Source organism: Patiria miniata, unplaced genomic scaffold, assembly GCF_015706575.1.
Source record: "Patiria miniata isolate m_02_andy unplaced genomic scaffold, ASM1570657v1 HiC_scaffold_2, whole genome shotgun sequence".
In the NCBI taxonomy this organism is placed as follows: Eukaryota; Metazoa; Echinodermata; class Asteroidea; order Valvatida; family Asterinidae; genus Patiria; species Patiria miniata.
This window is the reverse complement of record NW_024037058.1, coordinates 8480581-8505954: the sequence shown is the minus strand read 5'-3', so window position 1 is coordinate 8505954 and position 25374 is coordinate 8480581. Positions and strand designations below refer to the sequence as shown.

The 25374-nt window shown below is 43.0% G+C and overlaps 1 protein-coding gene and 1 long non-coding RNA gene across 2 annotated transcripts; one reads left to right on the top strand and one right to left on the bottom strand.

The window, feature by feature from the left end:
• Positions 1-9542: 9542 nt before the first annotated feature.
• Positions 9543-14431, bottom strand: LOC119726293. Its single transcript, XR_005270822.1, has 5 exons — positions 13516-14431; positions 12487-12566; positions 12286-12372; positions 11168-11274; positions 9543-10046 (listed from the first exon to the last, which is right to left on the bottom strand). It is a non-coding gene; the product is annotated as an uncharacterized LOC119726293 (long non-coding RNA).
• A 1231-nt stretch (positions 14432-15662) lies between these two features.
• LOC119726917 (protein SREK1IP1-like) lies at positions 15663-20737 on the top strand. The gene is made up of 3 exons (XM_038198767.1): positions 15663-16000; positions 16600-16702; positions 20729-20737. Exons 1-3 carry the CDS (start codon positions 15663-15665, stop codon positions 20735-20737), a joined length of 450 nt encoding a protein of 149 aa, XP_038054695.1.
• The last annotated feature ends 4637 nt before the right edge of the window (positions 20738-25374 follow it).

Sequence of the window (25374 nt, the reverse complement as noted above, 5' to 3'; positions counted from 1 at the left end):
TTAATGTAAACTTTCCCCCCGAAACTAAGTTGCTCGAATATTGAAGATTAACCCTCATTTACAATTGTTGAAAAAATCCCCCCCAGATTTTTATAGAAAACACAAGGTTGAAAAATGACTGAGACGATTTATGGGAAAAACCCTTATTTTGACTAATTTGAATAAACATGTATGTTGTCGGGTCGGTGCAAAAAGGTCGCAACTCCATTTTGCAACAAAGTCGTATCTCACGTGAATACGCTCCGTGCAACAAGTTCGTATCTCGACTTCCATTGACTTTGCGTGTACATCCGGGGTCTTTTAAGCGAGATACAACCTTTTGACATTCTAAAACTCGCGTTTTGCGTCATTCATGCCATTTTAGGAGATGCGACCTTGTTGCACTGACACAACGATGTATTTTGATTTAATTTTCACAAATTTTAATAAATGACAGAATACCCCCTTTCATTTGTACCGAAATATATATTATAAATGTAAGGGCTTAAAGGGAATATGCAGCATTTGCAAACATCACAAAAGAAAACCACCTAATTATTTTGAAATACTGTGGACTGTTTGTTCTAAGGTGGGTCAGTGAACCAGACTTTAGGAACATTTGTTGATTTTTCCAGCATTAAAACTCGGTGTGAAAATATTTGCTATAAAATACGGAACCCCCCCCCCCCCCCCCCCCCCCCGCCCCAAATTTGCATTTCTGAAAATTGCAGCAAAAGCAAATGTTGTATATTCCCTTTAATAATCCTATGGGTTTTAAGAAAAATGAAATTCTACCTTAAAAGCTATGTTCAATTAAGTTAATACCATTTTGACCTAATTTAATTCCTTGTGAATTGTGTTCTATTCTAAAAGTATATGTAGAAATAAATTTTCATTGACATTTTGAGAAAAGCCTGGTGTTTGCCTGATTTATATACAAATGTAAGGTTCGTTAAAATATTTCAGGAAAAACTTGGTTGTTGGTACTATTTTTTTGTCTCATGAAAATAATATGGCAATTTGAAATTTTTGAGAGAAATCTAATACGGACAATTCCAAATACTGCGCGTCACCAAGAGGTTGCAACAGAGAATAGATTTTTGCAGTGTATTGTGAGAGATGGTCAATAAATTCGCAGCACGGGATACTTAATAATTGTTAGGTTTTCCAGTTGGTAGTTTCGTAAGCGTACGATTCAAGGATCTGTAGCCTTTTTCTTCTCTTTTGGTATAAAGGCGGTAGACCATGTCTGTGTCCAATTACCTTCAGTTGCCTACAGACATTAATTCAAATTGGGGCAAGTGGGCCATGTTTTTAATCGACTGTAAACTTCAAAAATGGATTCCTTGTGCCAAAATTTGATTACGTCCCATTTAGAATTGTGCACAAATTTTTCAAGCTGACTTTTGCAAAGTTTTTTTTTTAAATTTTATTGAAAACTTGACAGAACTTATCTTTCCAAATGTTTATTAAAGTGTTTTTAAACAAATTGCCCTTTTCCTACTTTTCGGGCCTGGATCCCGGGGGCCTGGATCCCGGGGGCCTGGATCCCGGGGGCCTGGATCCCGGGGGCCTGGATCCCGGGGGCCTGGATCCCGGGGGCCTGGATCCCGGGGGCCTGGATCCCGGGGGCCTGGATCCCGGGGGCCTGGATCCCGGGGGCCTGGATCCCGGGGGCCTGGATCCCGGGGGCCTGGATCCCGGGGGCCTGGATCCCGGGGGCCTGGATCCCGGGGGCCTGGATCCCGGGGGCCTGGATCCCGGGGCCTGGATCCCGGGGGCCTGGATCCCGGGGGCCTGGATCCCGGGGGCCTGGATCCCGGGGGCCTGGATCCCGGGGGCCTGGATTTCGGGGGCTGGGCGGGGGCTGGGCTGGGGCCTGGATTTCGGGGCTGGGCAGCGGCCTGGATTTCGGGGATGGGCAGGGGCCTGGATTTCGGGGGCTGGGCAGGGGCCTGGATTTCGGGGCTGGGCAGGGGCCTGGATTTCGGGGGCTGGGCAGGGGCCTGGATTTCGGGGCTGGGCAGGGGGCCTGGATTTCGGGGCTGGGCAGCAGCCTGGATTTCGGGGCTGGGCAGGGGCCTGGATTTCGGGGGCTGGGCAGGGGCCTGGATTTTGGGGGCTGGGCTGGGGCCTGGATTTCGGGGCTGGGCAGGGGGCCTGGATTTCGGGGCTGGGCAGCGGCCTGGATTTTGGGGGCTGGGCAGGGGATTTCGGGGCTGGGCAGGGGGCCTGGATTTCGGGGCTGGGCAGCAGCCTGGATTTCGGGGGCTGGGCCGGGGCCTGGATTTCGGGGCTGGGCAGGGGGCCTGGATTTCGGGGGCTGGGCAGCGGCCTGGATTTCGGGGGCTGGGCAGCGGCCTGGATTTCGGGGGCTGGGCTGGGGCCTGGATTTTGGGGGCTGGGCTGGGGCCTGGATTTCGGGGCTGGGCAGGGGGCCTGGATTTCGGGGCTGGGCAGCGGCCTGGATTTCGGGGCTGGGCAGGGGCATGGATTTCGGGGACTGGGCAGGGGCCTGGATTTCGGGGCTGGGCAGCGGCCTGGATTTTGGGCTGGGCAGGGGCCTGGATTTCGGGGGCTGGGCAGGGGATTTCGGGGCTGGGCAGGGGGCCTGGATTTCGGGGCTGGGCAGGGGCCTGGATTTCGGGGGCTGGGCAGGGGCCTGGATTTCGGGGCTGGGCAGGGGGCCTGGATTTCGGGGCTGGGCAGCGGCCTGGATTTTGGGCTGGGCAGGGGCCTGGATTTCGGGGGCTGGGCAGGGGATTTTGGGGCTGGGCAGGGGGCCTGGATTTCGGGGCTGGGCAGCAGCCTGGATTTCGGGGGCTGGGCCGGGGCCTGGATTTCGGGGCTGGGCAGGGGCCTGGATTTCGGGGGCTGGGCAGCGGCCAGGATTTCGGGGGCTGGGCAGCGGCCTGGATTTCGGGGGCTGGGCAGCGGCCTGGATTTCAGGGGCTGGGCAGCGGCCTGGATTTCGGGGCTGGGCAGCGGCCTGGATTTCGGGGGCTGGGCTGGGGCCTGGATTTCGGGGCTGGGCAGGGGGCCTGGATTTTGGGGCTGGGCAGGGGGCCTGGATTTCGGGGCTGGGCAGGGGCCTGGATTTCGGGGCTGGGCAGGGGGCCTGGATTTCGGGGCTGGGCAGCGGCCTGGATTTTGGGGGCTGGGCAGGGGCCTGGATTTTGGGGGCTGGGCTGGGGCCTGGATTTCGGGGGCTGGGCAGTGGGCTGGTTTTTCGGGCTGGTCAGTGGCTTGGATTTCAGGGCTGGGCAGCCTGGATTTCGGGGCTGGGCCGGGGCCTGGATTTCGGGGCTGGGCAGGGGCCTGGATTTCGGGGGCTGGGCAGCGGCCTGGATTTCAGGGGCTGGGCAGCGGCCTGGATTTCGGGGCTGGGCAGCGGCCTGGATTTCGGGGGCTGGGCAGCGGCCTGGGTTTCAGGGGCTGGGCAGCGGCCTGGATTTTGGGGGCTGGGCTGGGGCCTTGATTTCGGGGGCCGGGCAGTGGGCTGGTTTTTCGGGCTGGTCAGTGGCTTGGATTTCAGGGCTGGGCAGCCTGGATTTCGGGGCTGGGCCGGGGCCTGGATTTCGGGGCTGGGCAGGGGCCTGGATTTCGGGGGCTGGGCAGCGGCCTGGATTTCAGGGGCTGGGCAGCGGCCTGGATTTCGGGGCTGGGTAGCGGCCTGGATTTCGGGGGCTGGGCAGCGGCCTGGATTTCAGGGGCTGGGCAGCGGCCTGGATTTCGGGGCTGGGCAGGGGGCCTGGATTTCGGGGCTGGGCAGCGGCCTGGATTTCGGGGCTGGGCAGCAGCCTGGATTTCGGGGGCTGGTCAGTGGCCTGGATTTCGGGGCTGGGCAGGGGGCCTGGATTTCGGGGCTGGGCAGCGGCCTGGATTTCGGGGCTGGGCAGGGGCCTGGATTTCGGGGGCTTGGCAGGGGCCTGGATTTCGGGGCTGGGCAGGGGGCCTGGATTTCGGGGGCTGGGCAGCGGCCTGGATTTCGGGGGCTGGGCAGCGGCCTGGATTTCAGGGGCTGGGCAGCGGCCTGGATTTCGGGGCTGGGCAGCGGCCTTGATTTCGGGGGCTGGGCAGCGGCCTGGATTTCAGGGGCTGGGCAGCGGCCTGGATTTCGGGGCTGGGCAGCGGCCTGGATTTTGGGGGCTGGGCAGGGGCCTGGATTTTGGGGGGCTGGGCAGGGGCCTGGATTTCGGGGCTGGGGAGGGGGCCTGGATTTCGGGGCTGGGCAGCGGCCTGGATTTCGGGGCTGGGCAGCGGCCTGGATTTCGGGGCTGGGCAGTGGTCTGGATTTCGGGGGCTGGGCAGTGGGCTGGATTTCGGGCCTGGATTTCGGGGCTGGGCAGCGGCCTGGTTTTTCGGGCTGGTCAGTGGCTTGGATGTCAGGGCTGGGCAGCCTGGATTTCGGGGCTGGTCCGGGGCCTGGATTTCGAGGGCTGGGCAGCGGCCTGGATTTCGGGGCTTGGCAGGGGCCTGGATTTCGGCGCTGGGCCAGGGCCTGGATTTTTGGGGCTGGGCAGGGCCTGGTTTTCGGGGCTGGGCCAGGGCCTGGATCTAGCGGCTGCGCCGGGGGCTTGGCAGGGGCCTGGATTTTTGGGGCTGGGCAGGGGCCAAGTTCCTCGGGGCTGGGCAGGGGGCTCGGCCGGTCCGGGTTCAGTAGGGACCCTGCTGTGCAGGGCCAGGCCACCGCGTGGCCCCTGCTTTGTCTTCTTAAACTGGTTTATAATATGTACAACTCGTTTACAATGATTTTTAACACCCATTGGCGTTCATTGCATTTTAAAAATGAACTCTTCAATTAGTCACATAAATTACAAACAGGAACAAGCAAGTTGATTTCCTCAAATCAAGTGAACTTGCACCAGAATATTTATTGCAATTGTAAAAAAACGTTTAATAATATCTAAATAGAAACAAATGCAAAAATTACAGGAAGTATAATTGTACCACTACCAGCAATATACAAAAATGTCATTAATATCCATATAATCCTGAACTCCACAACTAATACTTTCATTGTACCCATTAACATGGTTTTCTTACTATTTTTTTCAAGAAGTTCACCAGTTAAAATGATACTGACAAGGCATTTAAAAGCTTTTTACATGTACTGTTAAATTTCAACATTTTATTACCAAAAAAGAAATCATGAAAAGGCATCCTTTTTATTTTTATTGTTCTCCTTTATTTTTGCCTCTGAAGTAGGGGCAGTGGGTTGTTCGGTTAAAAATATAAATCTCAAGGCATTTTTTTTGCTGCTGCAACCGTAAAGATGTCTAAATTAAATGGTGCAGACTGTATAATGTCTCTAGTTTGGTTTTCTGGAATGAATTTATCATGAGTCAATCACATAATAAAATAAATCAACCATTTTTGGCAATATGAATTTGATTATATCTGCACCAAGCAGCTCAATAACGAGTATGTGTAATGTTTTGGCTGTAGTGGCAACCCATGACATACCAGTAAATGTATACTACAGAAATTATATGACAGGCCACATCCTCTTAAATTATGGGATTTTATGGTTGCCAATGAAAAAGTTAGTTCTCGGGTTTGGAGCCCATAATAGGGTCGGTCGGAAATAAGAACCAAAGAAATAAAAAGTGATGCCCCAAAAACCAAGAAACAATAGTAAGAGAATATTAACTGAAATTTGTCTAATTAATTTCTTGGTAAAACATGAGGAACACAGTAAACAGCAAAACTAATGATCAAAGGTGATCAAAAACTCGGATATTACATTTCAAAAATCAATTAAGTTAAATTTGGCAAACCAATCAGCCTCTGTACTGATGACGTCACACTTTGTTTACGTGTGCACTTTTCTATAGGACTACGAAACTGTCATCCCACAGGCTCCCATTAGAAACCACACAAGTAAACACAGTTTAACGTCACCAATACAGAGGCTATATTGATTAGGGTAATTTGCACACATTCAAAAATGAAACCGCAAAACTATTATGAAATATTCTTTTTGATTACAGGTTCAAGCACCCTGTGAAATCATTGCACCTAGAATGGTGTCATATTTGAGAAAAGAGGATGATGGTTCAGACCTGAACAAGAAAAATAAAAACCTTTTTTTTAACTGCCCCAAATTCACTGAAATGCGTTCATTGTGTGCGCAATCAGTCTGACTTCGAATGAAAATTATTTTCCTGAGTGACAAACTGGGAATCATAGGATAAGAGGGTGCAGGTCAACATGTACACTGGTATTTCCATAAATAAGGGTGCCAATGCATGACTTTGTACATTTATATTTTCTGCACTCTTTGCAGTTTCAGTATGTGGTAATGTTGTCCTCTTCACTCAAAACATGAATTGTACAAATCAGATTTATCTTACATAATCATACATAAACAACATTGTTTCACGTGGAACGGGTACACTAAATTTGGTGTCCCCATTACTAATGATCACTATTTTGTGCAATACATCAATCTGAAAACATCCTATTATGGAAAATAATAAGTGTAATTATGAAATGTATTGAATTAAGAAATTTTCAAAGATAGCCAACAGATATGGCACAAAAAGATGTTATTGGGAGGACACCATGGTGTCCCCTGTTACATGCAAAACTAGCAACTTATTTAAGCCTGCTTTATACAATATATTAATTTTATGAAGTTTTTAATGAAAACCAACAGAAATATGACACAAATAAGTTACCCTATTACATGGTAAACCTTGTTTTTCGTCAATTAAGAAGAAACGTTGTGTCCATGCAACAAGGTGGTATCTCCTAAAATAGCGTTCACGTGAAACATGAGTTTTAGAATGTCAAAAGGTTGTATCTTGTAACCTAGATGTACACATTAACTCAATAGACGTCAAGATATGATGCTGTTGCACGGAGCGTATTCACGCAAGTACTTTAGAGAGGAGTTAAGACCTTGTTGCACTGACGCGACGAAAGCCAAGTAAAAAAATGAAATATTTATGTTTAAAGTAACCAAACTTGTCAACCAGACCTACAAATTTAAACTGCAAAGGTTTAATAAAATATTTTGCATCAAAACATAACAATGTCACACTTTGGGCCTCTTTTATGGGATGACCCACATATAGACCTCAGGCTTTCAGCCCCAATATGCTAAAGGATTGTGCAAATTGTGATAAAGCATGAAACTAAACATGAAGAACATTTTCAGATATAGAGGCATGTCATATTTGACATCTGGTGACCTTTGAGAGGTCAATGAACTGTACATACACTATTCATATATATTTTTTTCTTCAAAACTCCACTTTCTTATGACCCAAGGCTGTCATAGGTCTTCATACAACGAATGTAATGGTCAGATGTGGGAACAATTCATATCTGACCTCTGGTGACCTTTGAGAGGTCAATACCCTTTGTAAACCTGTTTATAGCTATTTGTAAAATGTATTCTTTAAACCGCATCATTTTTTATGATTCATGTCTAAATGAAAGGGGTCCATGCTATAAAGAGAATTTTCATACATAGGCTATTTTATATTCAACCTCTGGTGACCTTAAAAGAGGTTATGACCTTTGCAAAACCATAGCTTACCTATGGATATTAATAAGATTTATACAATTGTAAATGCCACTATTTTCTTAGCGTGGGAGACTTGAACAACTTCAAGAAGTTAAAAAAAAAATAGTGGTAAGAAAATTTGTTGACGTTGACATATATATTATTGTAAGCATCAATCGTTATTAAGTAGGTTTGGCAAAACTACTTAATCATAGCTGGAGACAAGACAAATGGGCACAACTTTAGGGTATAATAGTAGTCATTTTGGTTCGTTACTGTATCCTCATAATTATTCAGTCACCTATAAGCTTTAGAAAATGTTTTGGAAGTAAGGATGTACTTTTCAAAAAATAAGAAATAAATGTTACATTTATGGCCAAATATGGGAATAAATATATATCACACAGCAGGTGTGAACGATTTATGCAAATTATTTTGGGCATATTTCCACCACTTGGATTTTTAGGACTTTTAAAACAGAATGGAGCTTACAGAAATGCATTGTGGTGAAAAAAAAAACAAGTTGCAACTTGTAAAAATCGAAGTATTATGCCTGGACTAGTATGTCCCCCCCAAAAAATTTTTTGAGAAGTGATTGATGCCCTTGCATCAGAGCAAGGGAAGTGGAATGAATAAACAACTGCTTGTAATCAGTCTGTTTCAAAAAATAACTCTATAGAAACATCCGACAAGGTTTGGGTATGTACATCAAATGCATACATTAAGGTTCAGTAGGATCATTTGCTTTTTGTGATTTTTTTTCTTTGAAGCAACCAATTTATTAACATGTTAGGAAGGGTGTGTAACAACTAAATTCTCAAAATGTCATGTCAGTGGATACTATAATATGTATGTTTTGAGAATGGAATAAAATTAAACACAAAATTTGATTCCAATATTGCACTTTAAAAGTGTGCCCATAGGCACACATTTTAAAAAAAAAAATGCCCATGGGCACACATTTTATAAAAGTGTGCCCATGGGCAAACACTCTACAAAAGTGTGCCCATGGGCACATACTTTTAAGAAAGCCAGCCCATGGGCACTCACTTTAAAAAAAGGGCGCCCATGGGCACACACTTTTAAAATATTACAATTTTTTTAAACAACATATTTGATTCCAATATTGCACTTAAAAAGTGTATCCATGGGCACACACTTAAAAAAAAAGTACACCCATGGGCACACACTTTAAAAAATTACAATTTTTTAAACAACATATTTGATCCCAATATTACACTTAAAAGTGTGCCCATGGGCACACACAAAACTGTGCCCATGGGCACACACTTAAAAAAAAAAAGCAAGCCCATGGGCACACACTTTGATAAAGTTTTTTTTTCAACACAATATTTGATTCCAATATTGCACTTAAAAAGTGTGCCCATGGGCACACACTTTGAAAAAGTGTGCCCGTGGGCACACACTTTAAAAAAAAGTGTGTCCACGGGCACACACTTTACAAAAGTGTGCCCATGGGCACACACTTTACAAAAGTGTGTCCATGGGCACACACTTTACAAAAGTGTGCCCATGGGCACACACTTTACAAAAGTGTGTCCACGGGCACACACTTTACAAAAGTGTGTCCACGGGCACACACTTTACAAAAGTGTGCCCATGGGCACACATTTTAAAAAGTGTGCCCATGCAATGCCCCATGGGCACACATTTTTGATAAAAAAGGAAGTCCATGGGCACACACTTTAAAAATAATTGTGCACATGGCATAGAGCTATATTAAATTACTAGAGCGCTAATTCGATGTACAAAGTAATGCCTGATGGGCGCACCCATGTTTGTGCACAAATCTATGGAAAACTCAACATTTTTGTACGGCTTTTGTACGGCTATTTGCAATATCTGTGTTTGTATTTCATACCAGTGCGTCATCGAAGCCTATACGCCCAAAACCGAAACGCACGATCAGCAAATGAACGTTTCATTTTGTTCTACGCGTGCGCGTCCCTCCACTGCAGATGCTTTTCGCCGTGATGTTTTTGAACCGTCATGACGCGCTTAAGTTTGCATATCAATCCATCTATTTTGATTGTGTTCTGCAAAAACACACATAAGTTCAAAATGTCTGTGCCCAGAGCGGCTTCAAAGCGTCTCTGCGCGCAAGAATGAGGAGTTAGCACTCTAGTAATTTAATATAGCTCTACATGGCCCATGGGCACACATTTCGAAAACGTGTGCCCACGGGCACCCACTTAAAAAAAAGGGTGCACATGGGCACACATTTTAAAATCACCTTAAAGTTTAAGTTTCTTCCAAACAACACAATTTTAGGTGAAATCCTTTTGCAGGGTATTTGATACCAGTCCTGTATTCACTACGAGCAAGGTTTCTGATTTTTAATCAGTACGTATATTCTGGCGTGTCCATTTAAAATGGGGATGGGGCCTAAAAGAGCAAAGGGGCCTAAAAGAGCAAAGAGGCCTAAAAGAGCAAAGGGGCCAAGAATGGGAAACGACCTGTCAGTCTGACATGACGTTGTAGGAAAACGTCTGTTTTTAGTTGGTCTCTCCATCAGTTCATCAATCCATTTCTGTGTGTGGATGAAAAAACACCATATTATTTAAGTACACAAAAACAAATATTTAATTCATGCATTTACTCAATTACACTACTCTTTCCTATGGGCTCCATGCAGCAATACAGGGTGAGCAAAAAAAAAAGCGAAATGCAAATGTCCGGACTATTGTTTTAGTGAAGTTCTTCATGTAGCACTTCTAGGATAAGAAAGCCAAATTCATGTGCCTATTAAGCTTTCTTTTTAATAGCTGAAAGAACGTACACTTTTTGTGAACCAGGGACAGAACTTTAAAACGGTGGTTGTGTTTAAAATTCAGTAACTTAAAAAGTATGAGTGATTTAAATCATTCTTGTGCTAAAAGAAATCCTATGAATTGTGATTTATATCTTAGATTTTGAAGGTGCTTCATGCAGAACTTCACAAAAACAATAGTCCTGACATTTGGGTTTTGCTTTTTTTTTTACTCACCCTGTAATAGGTAGTGTACTGTTTCATACATTTTAACCACTTTTAAACATTCCAGTGGGGTTGAATATTTGTTGTTACTAATGACACCGAGCTACAATTTTGTTGCCGAACGACAATTCCAATCCTGACAGGAGCATGGTGCCTGTGTTCTTGGGCAAGATATTTTACTACAATAGTCTCTCTCCACCCAGGAGTATACATTTTGCAGGAACCTGTGAAGGTAGAGACCAGATTGTGCTGATTTGAGCCACTGCAGAGAAATGGTCACATGGCCTGAAGAACTGGGGTAATAATTGTGAAGTGCTTTGAGACCTTTGGTATATTAGCACTATATAAGCACCACCTTATTATTATTATTATCGATTTAATGTCTTCTTGTTAAGTTGAAAAAAAAATGACTAGAGCAGGGTTTGAACCTGCGACCTCCGAATTACCATTCCGTGCTCTACCATCTGAACTGTAATGTTTCATTTGAGAATGGTTGAGAATTAAAAATGTTGACCTCAACTTCCGCTCAATCAATCGACCCGATCACAATTAATCAGCTTAATTCAAATGCGGGAGTCTGTGACTATAGTCAGTGCTTGGATCCAAGACGCTCACTCTCTTACATACTCTTGGAGAGGTTAATAATTTGGTTGATGAAGTTAGCAATAATCTCTTACCAACTATATGTGTCAGTATCGTTAAATGTCCAGACCCCAATTCCATTTGTCAGGCACAGCACAGCGGTTGGAAGACTGCTCCCCACGCTGGTGTGATGAACATAGGCCTACAGTCAGGGAGGGGTATATCAGTCAATATTACAATACGACAGATTGCAAAAGTTGTCTAAGAAAACTTGAGAAAAAGCCTAGGAAATATCACTCGACATTCACAACTTGTCACGATCTTAAAGATCTGTAAAAGTCAAAGTACTTTTCCATGTACACAGCACGCAAAAAATCGTCTTCAAGTTGCATGCCGAGTAGTTGGTGCACAGGCACACAAGTTCCAGGAAGTGAAAATGTGCAGCATTAGAAAAATTGTTTGAACACAATAAAGTTACAACACTCTATAGCAAACATTGCTGCTATGGTGAGGGCACTTCTCTATCACTTCTATCACTTTCTGTCATAGAGCCCAGTGTTGTTGACTCGAGGGGCTGACTCGGACTCAAGGTGCTAATTTTTTTCACTTGAGACTTGACTTGATTTGGGAAAAAATGACTTGAGACTTGATTTGACTCAAATAAATTTGACTTGCTGACATTAACATGTTTCTTAAAGTTACAACAAAACACAAACCTCTAGGCATTAGCATAATCGGTTGAAAAGAATGCAGATATACATAGCGAATTAGCAACCAGCACGCGATAGCTGGGCATCCTGAGCCTGCCACAGGTCATGTACATGAATATCACTATGCATGTGTTATGGACACGCATCATACCCGACCTCGTGCATGGGAGGTAAAGTTTGTGCCATGCGTAGTCCGAGTACCATCCGTTATTAAAGAGCGGTCATTCCATAGAGACCATAGGCTACACGTACACATTGGGTGGTTTCAGTGTTCTACCCAGGCATTAGCGCTAGCACCCGCTACACTTTCGGATATAAGCGTTACGCTATAAATTTTGCTTGCAAAAAAAAATTGCTTCAAAAGTCAAATCACAAGTCAATCACAAAGTCAAATCACATGTCAAAATGTCAAATCGGAGTCAGTCCAAAGTGATATCAAAAAGTGAAACACATTTCAGTCAAAAAAAATTACTGAAATCATTATCTGCATTGCAGAATCTTACCTCAGGCTCTTGTCTTTTCCTCCTCTTTTCTCTCCTCCTCTTTTCTCTCGTCAAAAATAGAAGTTTAATTGCGTAATAACTGTGACTCTGAAAATTGAGCAAAATAAGTCAGAAATCAGATTAAATTTGACATATCAAATCACATGTCAACTGCAAAATCAGAGTCAGTCAAAAGTGATATCACAAGTGAAACACATTTACCTCAGGCTCTTGTATCTCCTCTTCTTTTCTTCTCTTGCCTTGTCTTGATCCTTCTGGATCTTTTCAGAGATGTTGTATACCTGTTGAATGACAAAACAGGTGTATGACATCTGGTGACAAAATTGACACTTTTGTTCAGCCTCCCTCCAGAACAACCTGCTTCAATGACTTTCCTTTCCTTTTGTTTATAGCGCCTTGAGCGCCTTAATAGGTGGATATGTGCGCTTTATAAATCTTCATTATTATTATTATTATTTACATGTAAGTCGGTCCCATTGGTTTAAAATATTTGCTAATTAGAAGAAAAGTTTGATAACATGCTGATGAGTCATTTACACTAATTGAAAGAATTGCAAACCATAAAAGGTAAAGGTAAACCATAAAAGGTCTATTGCTCTTCTATTTCACTTTCAATTCTCACCTAATGAAAGCCACAAAATAATTCATGAATTTCATCTAGTACGTCTGCATGTGTTTTAGATATTTTTGGAATCGAGAGATAATTTTCAGTATGAAACTTTTCTTTCATGTCAGGTGATCAGTTTCAATAAATTGATATTTTATAACAAATGAAAAATCAAACACTTCCGATCTCAGACTGTGCTCCGTGGTCATATATGGGTCGATGTAGCTGGCAGCCATAGGCGCCTTTACGTGCCAGCGGCCCAACCACGTTGTAGCCGCGTCCTTCGCAATTCAGCAAGCCAGCTGGGAGTAAGGATGATTAACCTCCCAAATTGTTATTATTATTTACAACGGCTTTTTGGGGGCAATTTCCTATAGAATTGAACCAAAAATAATTGCAAAATTTGCAAATTTTGCACGTTAGTTTTCCTATTCAAGGTTCCGGAAGAGTGCCAGCAGGGGTGAACTTTCAGGCTCTATATTTCCCCCCTACTCTGTACAAAAATCAGCTGACAGAAAGCTTTTGAACTTTGAACAGTAAACGAAAAAGCAATTATCTCCATCAAATTATAAAACGATAGCTTCATCAGTGGGGACGTGGGATAAATTGAGTGTAAAACTTACAAATTGAAGCTGCCCCGAGTTCCTTGGTCAGTTCCTGAGCACTAGCTGTCAAGCATGATGTTCACTGCCTCAGGGGTATTGATGGATCTGCATGGGTTGGCGTAGCCTACCGGTAGCTTTGCCTACAAATAAAATTGACATTTCCTACATTCTCTGATTTTGTACTGAGGCATACCCCCTGCTCATTATGCATCACTGAGTTCCAATCGTTTTGAAAATGCTACATACAAACCTTCTTGGGAAATTTTTGTAGAACATTGTGAACACAGCCAGACAAGTAGATTCAAAGGGAAATGCAATTTAATAAAAACATTTCACAAAACAGAATTGGTAATCTGAGTCATTCAGGAGTGAACACCTTGCATCTACATGCACACGCATCACAGGGAGTCAAATTCAGCAATCCGGGAGCTCAATTTAGCATATTTATGCTGTGTCCCCGAAAGTTCCTGAAAGCGACTCCTGACAGCATTGAGTATCGGCTGCTGCACTGTCTTGCCAACGATGTTCGAAGATGCATGAACCATGTCCTTGATGTTTGATATGCAACTTGCAATGCGACACAAGATCACAATGGAAATCCTGTTTTGTTCATTTTTCTTAAAATAATCATTGAAGCTACTTGTCTTTAATTTTACATGTTCACAAATACCAAAACTGTACAGAAAGTTCATAAATACCATTTTCAAACAATGGAACTCACTGATGCATGAGCAGAGGTAGGCATTGATCAGTACAAAATCAAAGAATGTAAGAAATTGTCATTTGTAAGAAATTACAATGAAATCTCGATAAGTCAAACCTCAAGAGAACAGGTTCAAAATATTTGACTTCAGCAGAGGTTTGAGTAAAGCAAAGTTGTATATCACTTCTGAAGGCAATGGATTCTTTGTTTGCCTTAACAGTTCATTCATTCTTTATTTTCCACATTAATTGGTGTCTACGCAATACATGTATAATTATACGAAAAGAAAAGTAAATGTGGAAGGTGGTCCCCAAGAAGCAACTGCTTGTCGAATATTAATCAACAATTACATTTTAAAACACTAAATACACATACAATAAGACAGTAAACTAAACCAGAAAGGACGGTAAGTCTTGTAACCCTGTGAAAATATGTAAATGAGTGGACTAAACAGAGATTGAATACCCAGTTAGTAGTATGGCCTTATGTTTTTGTTTCAATAATGGAAGATTCCATACATTTTTTAGAGAAACATCTAGGGAATTCCACAGCTTGGGACCCTCATGCTTGACTGTATTTTGGGCGAGAGTGGTACGAGCAAAGGACTGATGATATTTGTTACACTGTTGATTGGCTGCCCCCCAAAGCTCCTGAAGATGATTACATCCTTTCATGACGACATGACTGGCACGGTTCAGTATAACGGATCATCCTCGGACCCTTTCCCAATCAAGAGCGGTGCGAAGCAAGGGTGTGTCCTGGCCCCGACACTCTTCGGCGTGTTCTTCTCCCTGCTGTTGCGCTTTGCCTTTCGACAGTCTGAAGATGGCATCTTCCCCCACACTAGGAGTGACGGGAACCTCTTCAACCTGGCCCGCCTTAAAGCAAAGACGAAGGTGCGCAGAGTGCTCATAAGGGAGATGCTCTACATGTATGCAGACGACGCCGCCCTTACTGCCCACAGCGAGGATGCTCTCCAGCGGCTCATCACTCGCTTTGCGGAAGCATGCTCCGAGTTCGGCCTCACCATCAGCCTGAAAAAGTCTAACATCATGGGCCAGGATGTCAGTAGCACTCCCCAAATCACCATCGGCGACCACACCCTGGAAGTGGTTGACAAGTTTACTTACCTCGGCTCTACCATCTCAAGCAACCTATCCCTAGACGCCGAGCTCAATGTGCGGATAGGAAAGGCAGCAACTGCAATGGCTCGCCTGACAAAAAGAGTATGGAGCAACACCATGCTGACAACCAACACAAAGATGAAGGTGTACCAAGCTTGTGTTCTGAGTACCCTTCTCTACGGTAGCGAAGCCTGGACACTGTACTCCTGCCAAGACCGCAGGCTGAATGCTTTTCACATGCGCTGCCTTAGACGACTCCTGGGTATCACGTGGGTGTGCTCAGCATGTTCGCCATTTTGACTCAGAAATGGTTGCGCTGGTTGGGCCATGTCTGCCGCATGGACGACGGACGCATCCCAAAAGACGTTTTGTATGGCGAGCTTGCCATAGGGACTCGGCCAAGTGAACGGCCCACCCTCCGCTACAAAGACGTCTGCAAACGTGATCTGAAGGTATGCAGCGTCAGTTCAGCGGACCTAGAATCAGCGACATCAGATCGCGCCACCTGGCGATCTACTGTCACAGCGGGGGTCCTGCAAGCCGAAGAGAGGAGGAAGAGTCAGTGGGAAGAAAGGAGGACCCGCAGGCGGCAGAGGCTTCAGGCAGCTCCCATCGCCACCACCACCAACTACACCTGCAGCAAATGCCAAAGGACCTGTAGCCGCACAGATAGGGCGTAAAGTTTTTCAATGGCAACCATGAAATCCCATAACTTGAGAGGATGTAGCCTGTCAGCACATAATTTCTATAGTATACATTTACTGGTATGTCATCGGTTGCCACTACAGCCAAAACATTACACATACTCATTATTGAGCTGCTTGGTGCAGATATAATGAAATTCATATTGCCAAAAATGGTTGTATTATTTTATTATGTGATTGACTCATGATACAATTCATTCCAGAAAACCAAACTGCACCATTTAATTGAGACATCTTCACGGTTGCAGCTGCAAAAAATGCCTTGAGATTTATATTTTTAACCGAACAACCCACTGCCCCTACTTCAGAGGCAAAAATAGTCAAGAAAACCTTGTAAATGGTTACAATGAAAGTATTACTGGTGGAGTTCAGGATTTATGGAAATTATTAACATTTTTGTACATTACTGGTAGTGGTACAATTATATTTCCTGTAATTTTTGCATTTGTTTCTATTTAGATATTATTAAACGTTTCTTTACAATCGCAATAAATAGTCTGGTGCAAGTTCACTTGATTTTGAGGTAATCAACTTGCTTGTTCCTGTTTGTAATTTATGTAACTAATTGAAGAGTTCATTCGAAGAGAAGAGAAGAGAAGAGAAGAGAAGAGAAGAGAAGAGAAGAGAAGAGAAGAGAAGAGAAGAGAAGAAAAGAGAAGAGAAGCAAGAGTCAAGTAAGTTTACCATTGTTTACCAATTCATACAAACAGAATTTGTATGAATTTTTGTAAGAATTTGTATGATTTTTTTTTTGGACAGAGCTGGGGGGGGGGGTCTTGACCCCCAGAACCCCTCCCCCCCCCCCTCTGGATCCGCGCCTGAAAACAGAGTTTATGAATCATTAGTAATCTGATCCGTCAATTCCATTGAGAAATACAAAAATCTCAATAGTTCAATTGTGCTCTCCCTACAACACCTGTTTGAGTTTCACCTGCACTGTACTAAAGCACCAATCAGAGAAGCGACAATAACCCTCTTGATTTGTATGATAAAGCATTTGAAATATGATGTTCGAGTCGCCACGCCCTAAATTTCACCATATGGGTGTTAAAAATTGCATTTTGTGGCCAATATTATTCCTCAGTACCTGCACAGAAAATAGACATGGCGCCCAGTGACATTTCAGCCTAGTATATAAAGGTAAACAAAATCACTCCTTTAAGGACCTTTGGGTTTTTTGACCTTGTTGAAACATGGAGGAATGATGAAGGTAAAGAAAACACATGCAGCTAACCGTTGATTCACCCCAAAGATACTGGGGGTGCGCACTGGTAAAATGGCCAAAACCCATCCGCCGAGCTCTTTATTCACCATACCCCAACATGGAATTTGAAATATGGGGGTGGCCATCCACCCATCACTGCATGTGGTCTATATATCTTTTCTTAAAAATTCCAGAAAGAAAAGAACAAACATTAAGAAAGATATCAAAGCCATCAAACGTAATTTTAATTTGAGGTTTGCCCATCACCGACAAAGTATTAATAAGATATGTGTGCTCAGTGCGGTCCGAGAACTTCAGGGGAAAAAAAATCATAATACTTGTGCTTTAGTGGGACTTGAACCCACGACTTCCTGCTTAACCATGCAGACATTTTAACCACTCGACCACCGAGCTTACCGGTTTCGGTACTCCTGACTCGAAAATTAGACAATCACAGACTTGTGAGATTTTTCATAAGTTGGCATTATATTTCTCCCAAAGAAATATAAAAAAGGAAGAATATCTCCGGTTTATACTTGCATTTTACGAAAATCATTTCATTTGCAAATCACCTTGTGGAATGCCATTAAAGCTGTTTCATATATGAAATCGTAGCGTTGTTTATGCAAATCACTTCGCAGAAATTTTCAGTGATGAGGCAGCTAGCTAGGCGCTTTCCAAAATAACTGGTTCGCGGCGCAAGATGCTTTTGATAATAGAGGGACCAGGGACCATGTGCTTTTTTCACGCATTCGGAGAGAAAGAAGATACGAGCAGAGAGTCAAGTAAGTTTACCCGGCATTTTTGGCCTAAGAAAACATAATAATTCCCCCTCAACCTTTTGAAGTCACTGTATTATAATTGTAGGGGCTAAGGTACTTCTGAATTTGGTGCAGTTGAAAACTGTTTAATTTATGTTCAACTTTAAAAAGGAAAAAAAAGGAGGTCTGACGTATGTTAATTTTCAGGCAAATGTGTAGGAATTTTAGACAGCCGAGTCTTAACAAAGTCAAGAAAAGAACTTGGATTTTTTCCCTTAAAGTGACTCTTTTGGGCAGTTTTGAATAATAGGCCTATTGTTTCCGCTAAAAATGCAAACTTCAAAACAACAAACATCACCATAAGAATAAAAAAAAATCTACCCCAAAGTAGGCAAAGTATGTTCTATTTTTATGAGCGGAAGGCTACGAGCTGTGATTAGGCACTTTCCACAATCACTGGTTCGCGTTGTCCAATGCTTTCGAAATCGCAGCCAGGGACGCGGGACCAGGGACAATGTGTCTGCCAAACGAATTCGCACAGATTCATTATACGCGTTTATGAATTGGCGGCAAAATACAATTAGGCTAGCATTGCACGTGTCTAGTTTGAGCGAAGATAATCTGAAGGTGACAGTCAAAAACGTCAAAGTAACTTTCCACCTTGTTTTATTTTTACCTAAAACGTGAATATTTGTGTAAACACATTTTGTGTCAACACTGTGACAAGTCAAATTCAATCAGCAGGCTGAAAGTACACTTCGTGAAATGAAATGAAATACCGACCGAGCACATATTTATTCCCATTCATAAATACCTTTTCGGTAAAAAATATATCAAATAATTTGTTCAAAAAATCCCAATTTTGTTCAACAAGTTATTTCATGCTTTTTAAAACAGCCTTCTAGCAAAATAATGGAGTGTTCAGCTGGCGAGTAAGATGTAAACAACCCTTTTATGGAGATTGACGCGCGCGTAGCATGTTCAGCGCGATGTCGCGCAGAACGCACCTGGTGCGTTGTGTTTTGAATTTAGAACAATACAATTCTGACTCGCTGGTAGTACGTGAGGATTGTGAATGTTCAACCAATGAAACAGTAAGAGGCACTGGATTTTTAGGAGTCCACATTTTATTGTCACACTGAAAAAATATTTAAGACCAGCTAGCCATGTCTTTATCATCTTTTTAAGACCGGCCACGTGACGGGCTCTCGACGAATAATCATGAGCTAAACTGTCTGAGGTATTAAATTAAAATGGTTCTAAGACCCAACAAGACTAGTTTCTGCCCAAATGCAGCGCTTCATCAGTAGTAAGTAAGCCAATGCTTTTTATTCAGCTAAATTCGTGTCAAATGTTAGTGCATAGGGGTGTGCATTTTTGATAGGTAGTACAGGAACCAGGTACCCATTAAAAGAAACCGCAATCTCGGAACTTGCTGTTCAGATTGTTCATAAAGAGCTGCACGCTAATACTTCCCCATATCGTTGCGCCAGAATGCAAGTTACAAATGTATGGTCTCCATGTGTTAACTAAAAGAGGGCAAGCTATTACCACTTCTGAGAGCCCCTCCCTTGGGATGGGACACTGCGTGTGTGCACTGTGCACTGTGCATGAATCATATTCCGTGAACTGTAAAAGCAATTTACTTGCCATCGACGTGAAAGGGAAGTAACAAGCAAATTAATGCACAATTGTTTTCAGTTAAAAAAACAAAAAAAACAAAGTGAGATGGTTATACATGTAAATCCAAAAGCTCAATCCATCCACATCTCAAAATGAGCAAACGTGTTGGAAATTGTGCTAATATACAGATACACTCAATGGACAAATCTTTTTGATCACGTGTTCATCGTGGCAGCATTGACAATAAAAATATTTATCAGCTGCATCTTCACGTGCAGATGAAGTTGCCAAAGATGTGTGCCTTTTAAATAAAAATCATAGAAATAAAAGCTAATTCAGAACAATTACATTGTAAAACAGTCGTTTTCAACAGTTTCATTTTATGTATATATAGCCTAATGCAATTTCGACTGACCCACTGACCCTCTTTCAAGGCCAAGTAAATATGAGAACCCTAGGATTAACAGACACAATCTGAACGGATACTTTTACAATTGGCTTTTTTTCTAGACAAGGCGTCCATCATGTTGTGAATCAGTGGTGTTATTTGATATCTTTCTCATTTTGGAATTGCAAGGAAAAAATATAAAATGCTACATAGGCTGGCAAAAAGAGTCCATGTGCCATTCAGCATATCCCTGGCCCTGGGTTCATCCATTCATATCTCTGAGAGGGGTTTCATCGACTGCACTCAACATGTCCCTCAGCTGCTGTAGAACTTTAACTTCCACGACAATAAGTCTCTCAAACAAGTCATATTTTCATACGTTATTTTAACTTCACAAGGAAAATGAATCCTCTTCGCATTTTATCAGTATTGACTTACCATTTTTTGACTGACGTCATCAAAACAGAAATAACTTTTTTTGCGCACCTAGAATGTTTACTGAAATTGATCACACCATTAAAGATTCATTTTTGTAACAAAATAATTGATTGTACTGGATGGGATTTAATTTTGTGGTTCTTTGTTAGAACTACATCAACATATTCCTTAAACTGGGCAGTGCATAATGAAAAGGCTGTTCGCCCGACCACTCTGTGTTTGTAGCTCGACAAACACGAACCTCTAGTGAAATATCTATATTTCTCATTTTGTTATTTACTTTCAGCCAGAGTAGGAGGGAGGTGAGGAAGTCATGGTAAGTGAAATAAGTAAAAGAAGTATTTTTTTTTTATTATTCTTTAGTTGATATATATTCAACGTGTACGTACTGTACATGTAATTCGCAAGCAAAGTACGCACAACTTTTTTAATCCTGAATGTGCACAAAGGCAAGCCACAGTGTCTTCGCGCGTGAGCATCAGGAGTCGGACTTTGAATACGTTCAAAGACTTGCGATGGTCTCCCAGACTAATCCCCGACCCTAATAACTTAGGATTACTCAAAATACGCAGTGGGTGAATCCTCGATTTACACCATAAACAAATGGTGTGTACACGTACCGGTAGGCCTACATGAGTGTTTAAGAAATGTGCTTACCGACTATACTTGAACGTGTTTTTTTTTATCGGCAATCGTTCTTACCAAGGTTAAGTTAGCAACATTTTGAATTGCAAGGAAAAAAAATAAAATGCTACATAGGCTGGCAAAAAGAGTCCATGTGCCATTAAGCATGTCCCTGGCCCTGGGTTCATCTATTCATATCTCTGAGAGGGGTTTCATCGACTGCACTGAACATGTCCCTAAGCTGCTGTAGAACTTTAACTTCCACGACAATAAGTCTCTCAAACAAGTCATATTTTCATACGTTATTTTTACATATCACAATGAAAATTTATCCTCTCCGAATTTAATCAGTATTGACTTTACAAGTCAATGATTAGGCCTAATGGTACTCGTCATGAGGGAATGCAACGTTTGCACTTCATGCATGCACGATTCAGTCTTCGACGTGGCCACCATTTCTTTGCACACAGACTTCTGCCCTCTTCAGCATGTCAATGATTTTCGTCATTATCGTCCTGGCAGAAGAAATGGACAATTTAGGCGTGCCTGGTGGGTGCAAGATGGGGCACCACTGCACAAGAGGAGGATCGTGACTGAACGTCTCACTGAATTGTTTGGCGATCGCTTCATCGCATTAAAACCGGCCCATCTAGTGGCCCCCAAGATCGCCCGATCTTACCCCATACTGGACTTTTTCTTGTGAGGCCATGTTAAGTCTAAGGTGTACACCACTCCACCAAGAGACCTGGATGACCTGCAAGAGCGTTCTACTGCCGACGTTGCTGTTGTGAGGCAGGATGCCGCAATGATTAGGTGGCAGTTTATGACATGCTGAGGAGGGCAGAAGTCTGTGTGCAAAGAAATGGTGGCCACGTCGAAGACTGAATCGTGCATGCATGAAGTGCAAACGTTGCATTCCCTCATGACGGTTACCATTAGGCCTAATCATTGACGTGTAAGGTCATGCTGTTGTTAATGTTTTGAGGAAGGCGCAACTTGAGTGCAAACTTGGTGGGCCTGTGGAGGACTAACGATTAATCCAATTTTCATGAAAGTTTGTGAGCAACAAAACACATGCCTAAACTTCCCTACCACGGTGTTTGATTATGTTTTAACCATTTCACTTTTGTGCGCAAGCCAATTCAAATCTAGTGAAAGTAAATAGCTAGTGTGCACTCATGTGGAACAGGTGAAGATCGACATGGTGGCAATTGAATCGTAAGACCTTGGGTCCATAAATATTTAGTGACAGATTTTTGAAAAATTATAAAACATCCTTTTTTGATACATTTCTCTAACTGTATACTTTTTTTTTGATACACCCTGTATGTCATTATAATTGATTGCCTGCATGTTTGTGTGTCATAAAATTAAAGTGGGGATCGTGGAGTGAGGAAGAAAGAGCAAGTTTATAAGATCAGAGAGGAGTTATACAAGAGGCAGAAATCAGTAGTAATAAGTATTCATTATTTGTAGAAAGGAAAAAGAAGAAAGGAAAAGCGCATAGCGACACAACAGTAGAGAAGATGGCTCTCAAGTGATCTGTAGGAATATATACATTAGGATTTATATGCCTGCATTGGAAACTTTAGGAGTGCCCAGTACAGTAATGCACCTGATGCAGGAGCACCTCACTAATATAATGACATATTAAAGCAAATAAGTCATTTGATGAATGTCACTTGAGTCATTAAATATCTTTTACACTTCAATAACAATGTGAAATACAATAGGTCCAGACATCCCTTCATAAGGTGATCTGTGCGCAGAATATCCTAGATGAGGTGATCTTTGATCTGGCCTGTCTCTTGATCAGATGATGAGATGATCAAGTAACCTTTGATCAGGCCTGTCTTTTGATCAGGTGATCCTTGATCCGTTGGTCTTTAATCTGGCCTGTCTTTATCAGGTGATCCTTGATCAGGTGATCTTTGATCGGGCCTGTCTCTTTATCAGGTGATCCTTGCTCAGGTGATCTTTGATCGGGCCTATCTCTTGATCAGGTCTTCCTTGCCTGCATGTTGTGTGTCATAAAATCTGATATATAATTCCTCCTTGTGTGGTTGTGTGGCAATACTGCCTTGCAGTATATTCTCTGAAACATATTTTGCTCCCCTGGCCTTAAAGCTAGACCACTGAATAATGAGGCCAGAATTTTATTGGCAACCGCTCTGGGCCACCACACAAGGTGTCAGAAGTGGGATAAGTGATAGTACACATGAAATGACAGGAATCAGATAGGTTGGCACCCCTTAATAATTAAGGGTTAATTATCTGATTGTGAATTATGTATAATTCAAGAGGTAATACATTATTTTCACACAATCAAACTGACTTGTTTTTCTTGACTTTTCAAGCAATATCGTTAGCCTTCACCAGAAGTTGTAATTGTCTGGCCATTAAGTTGGCGCGAGCCAGTCACAGGTCCCACACATGGCTCTGCATGAAGCTTCCCTCGTCCCTGTTCATGTTCTCAGTTTTCCTAATCCAGATTGCCTCTTTCATTCACTGTGTAAATCAACTGTTTCTCTGTCTTAGACTTTGCTTAAGTCCTATAATCTAATGTTTGCTTTTCCTGCGATGCATGCCATTACAGCTTTGCTCTGGGTTTTCGTTTATTTCCTATGTGACACCATATCAACATCTTTCTGATGTTTTTATATAGTTTCATCACAGTTTTCTCCCCATCTCCTCTATATGGGTGGCATGGTTGGCTTGTGCGTAAAGCGCTCGCCTCTCACCAAGGTTACCACGGTTCGAATCCTGGCCGCTGATCGCATGTGAGTAGAGTTGTGCGTTGGTTCTCTCCTGTGCCACGTGGGTTTTTCTCCGGGCCCTCCGGTTTTCCTCCCTCCGGAAAAATCAAACACTTTCGATCTCAGGCTGTGCTCCGTGGTCATATATGGGTCGATGTGGCCGGCAGCCCAAGGTGCCTTTACGTGCCAGCGGCCCGACCACATTGTAGCGGCGTCCTTCGCAATTCAGCATACCAGCTGTGAGTAAGGATGATTAGCCTCCCAAATTATTATTATTATTATATACACTGCGTTACTACTGTGGTGTCACGTGGATCACATCTATCCTTAGAGTGCATCAGAAATTGCCTTAAAGTTGCAACTGGTATGCTGCTGTGGGCAGCCTCCTTTTCAGATGCATCTTTCAACAGTTTCAGTGACCCATCCAACGTGTGGTAAGACAATCCATGTTGAGACTCCACTTGGTTTTATGTGTGTTTGGGGGCACATTTCTACCATTGAAGAGTGACACGTCTGAAAGACCAATCAGGGAACATGCTTCTACCAAATGCTGGTCTGATTTTATTGTTTTCTTTTGTTGTCATCCTCTTCAGAAATGATGTTGTCTTTTCAGTCAGGGAGTACCTGTTTATTCACATATAGTTTTTGATTGAGAGCGTGAATTGAGTTGAAGCACAGGTACTGATCCATGTGGTTCTTCTTACAGTATATCTCTCTCTGTATATCTCTCTCATGATATCTCTCTAAGTACCCTCATCCCTCTTAGTGACTATAGCATGTCCAATAAAGGAAAAATGCCTTCCTACTCCTCCTCATAGTATAAACTTGATGTTCCCTGTTTTATCTATGGAGTTGAGGAGGCATGTAAGGCAATTGGCATTCCAATTTCTATATATTTGTGAACATGTCATCCGCGTACCAGTTGATGGTGCCATATAGTCCAAAAATTGGATGATCTGCTGATAGATTTGTCCCGTCTGGTAGTGTCTCATGATTCTCTAGTCTTTTCTGATGATGTGAAGGAGTTCAGGAATCGCAGTAGTAGTGGACAGTGATAGTACATCATGAAATAGCATCATCTGATTTGCTTCTATCCTGGTCTTTGTTATAGCTGCTTATAAAAGTCCTGACAGAGTTTTCCCACTGAAAGAGAATGGAGGTTGGCTAATCTCCTGGACATGACGGATCCCAGCTCCATTATAGGGGTTCCTGGTTTTGTATATTTTGGTGTGCAGTAGATTCTTGGAATGTTCGCTAGAGTTCGGTGCAGGTGGTCAACACTGTTCATGCGAAATCTTGTCTTCCTCTAAGTTTGTCAGTAACTCAATCAGTCTCCGATGTAGGGAGTTTGCCGAGTTTCACATTGGCCGTTTCATCTGCCAGCATTCTGAACACATGTGTTAATCTGTCTTGTCCACCGGAACTGTTGCTTTCCTTTTGCTGGTAGAATGATGAGAGACGATTCTCTCTTGAGTTTGTTTATGGCCTCACATACTTCCTTTGTAATCCTTGATTTAGGGAGCTTGGTTTCATAGATAAGCTGGTACTTCTG

Bases quoted from the DNA above. Each gene is read 5' to 3' on its own strand.
- LOC119726917 (XM_038198767.1), top strand. From the start codon at position 15,663: ATGGACGACGGACGCATCCCAAAAGACGTTTTGTATGGCGAGCTTGCC. The intron at 16,001-16,599 runs GTAAAGTTTTTC...AACTAATTGAAG, and splicing joins TGTAGCCGCACAGATAGGGC to AGTTCATTCGAAGAGAAGAG.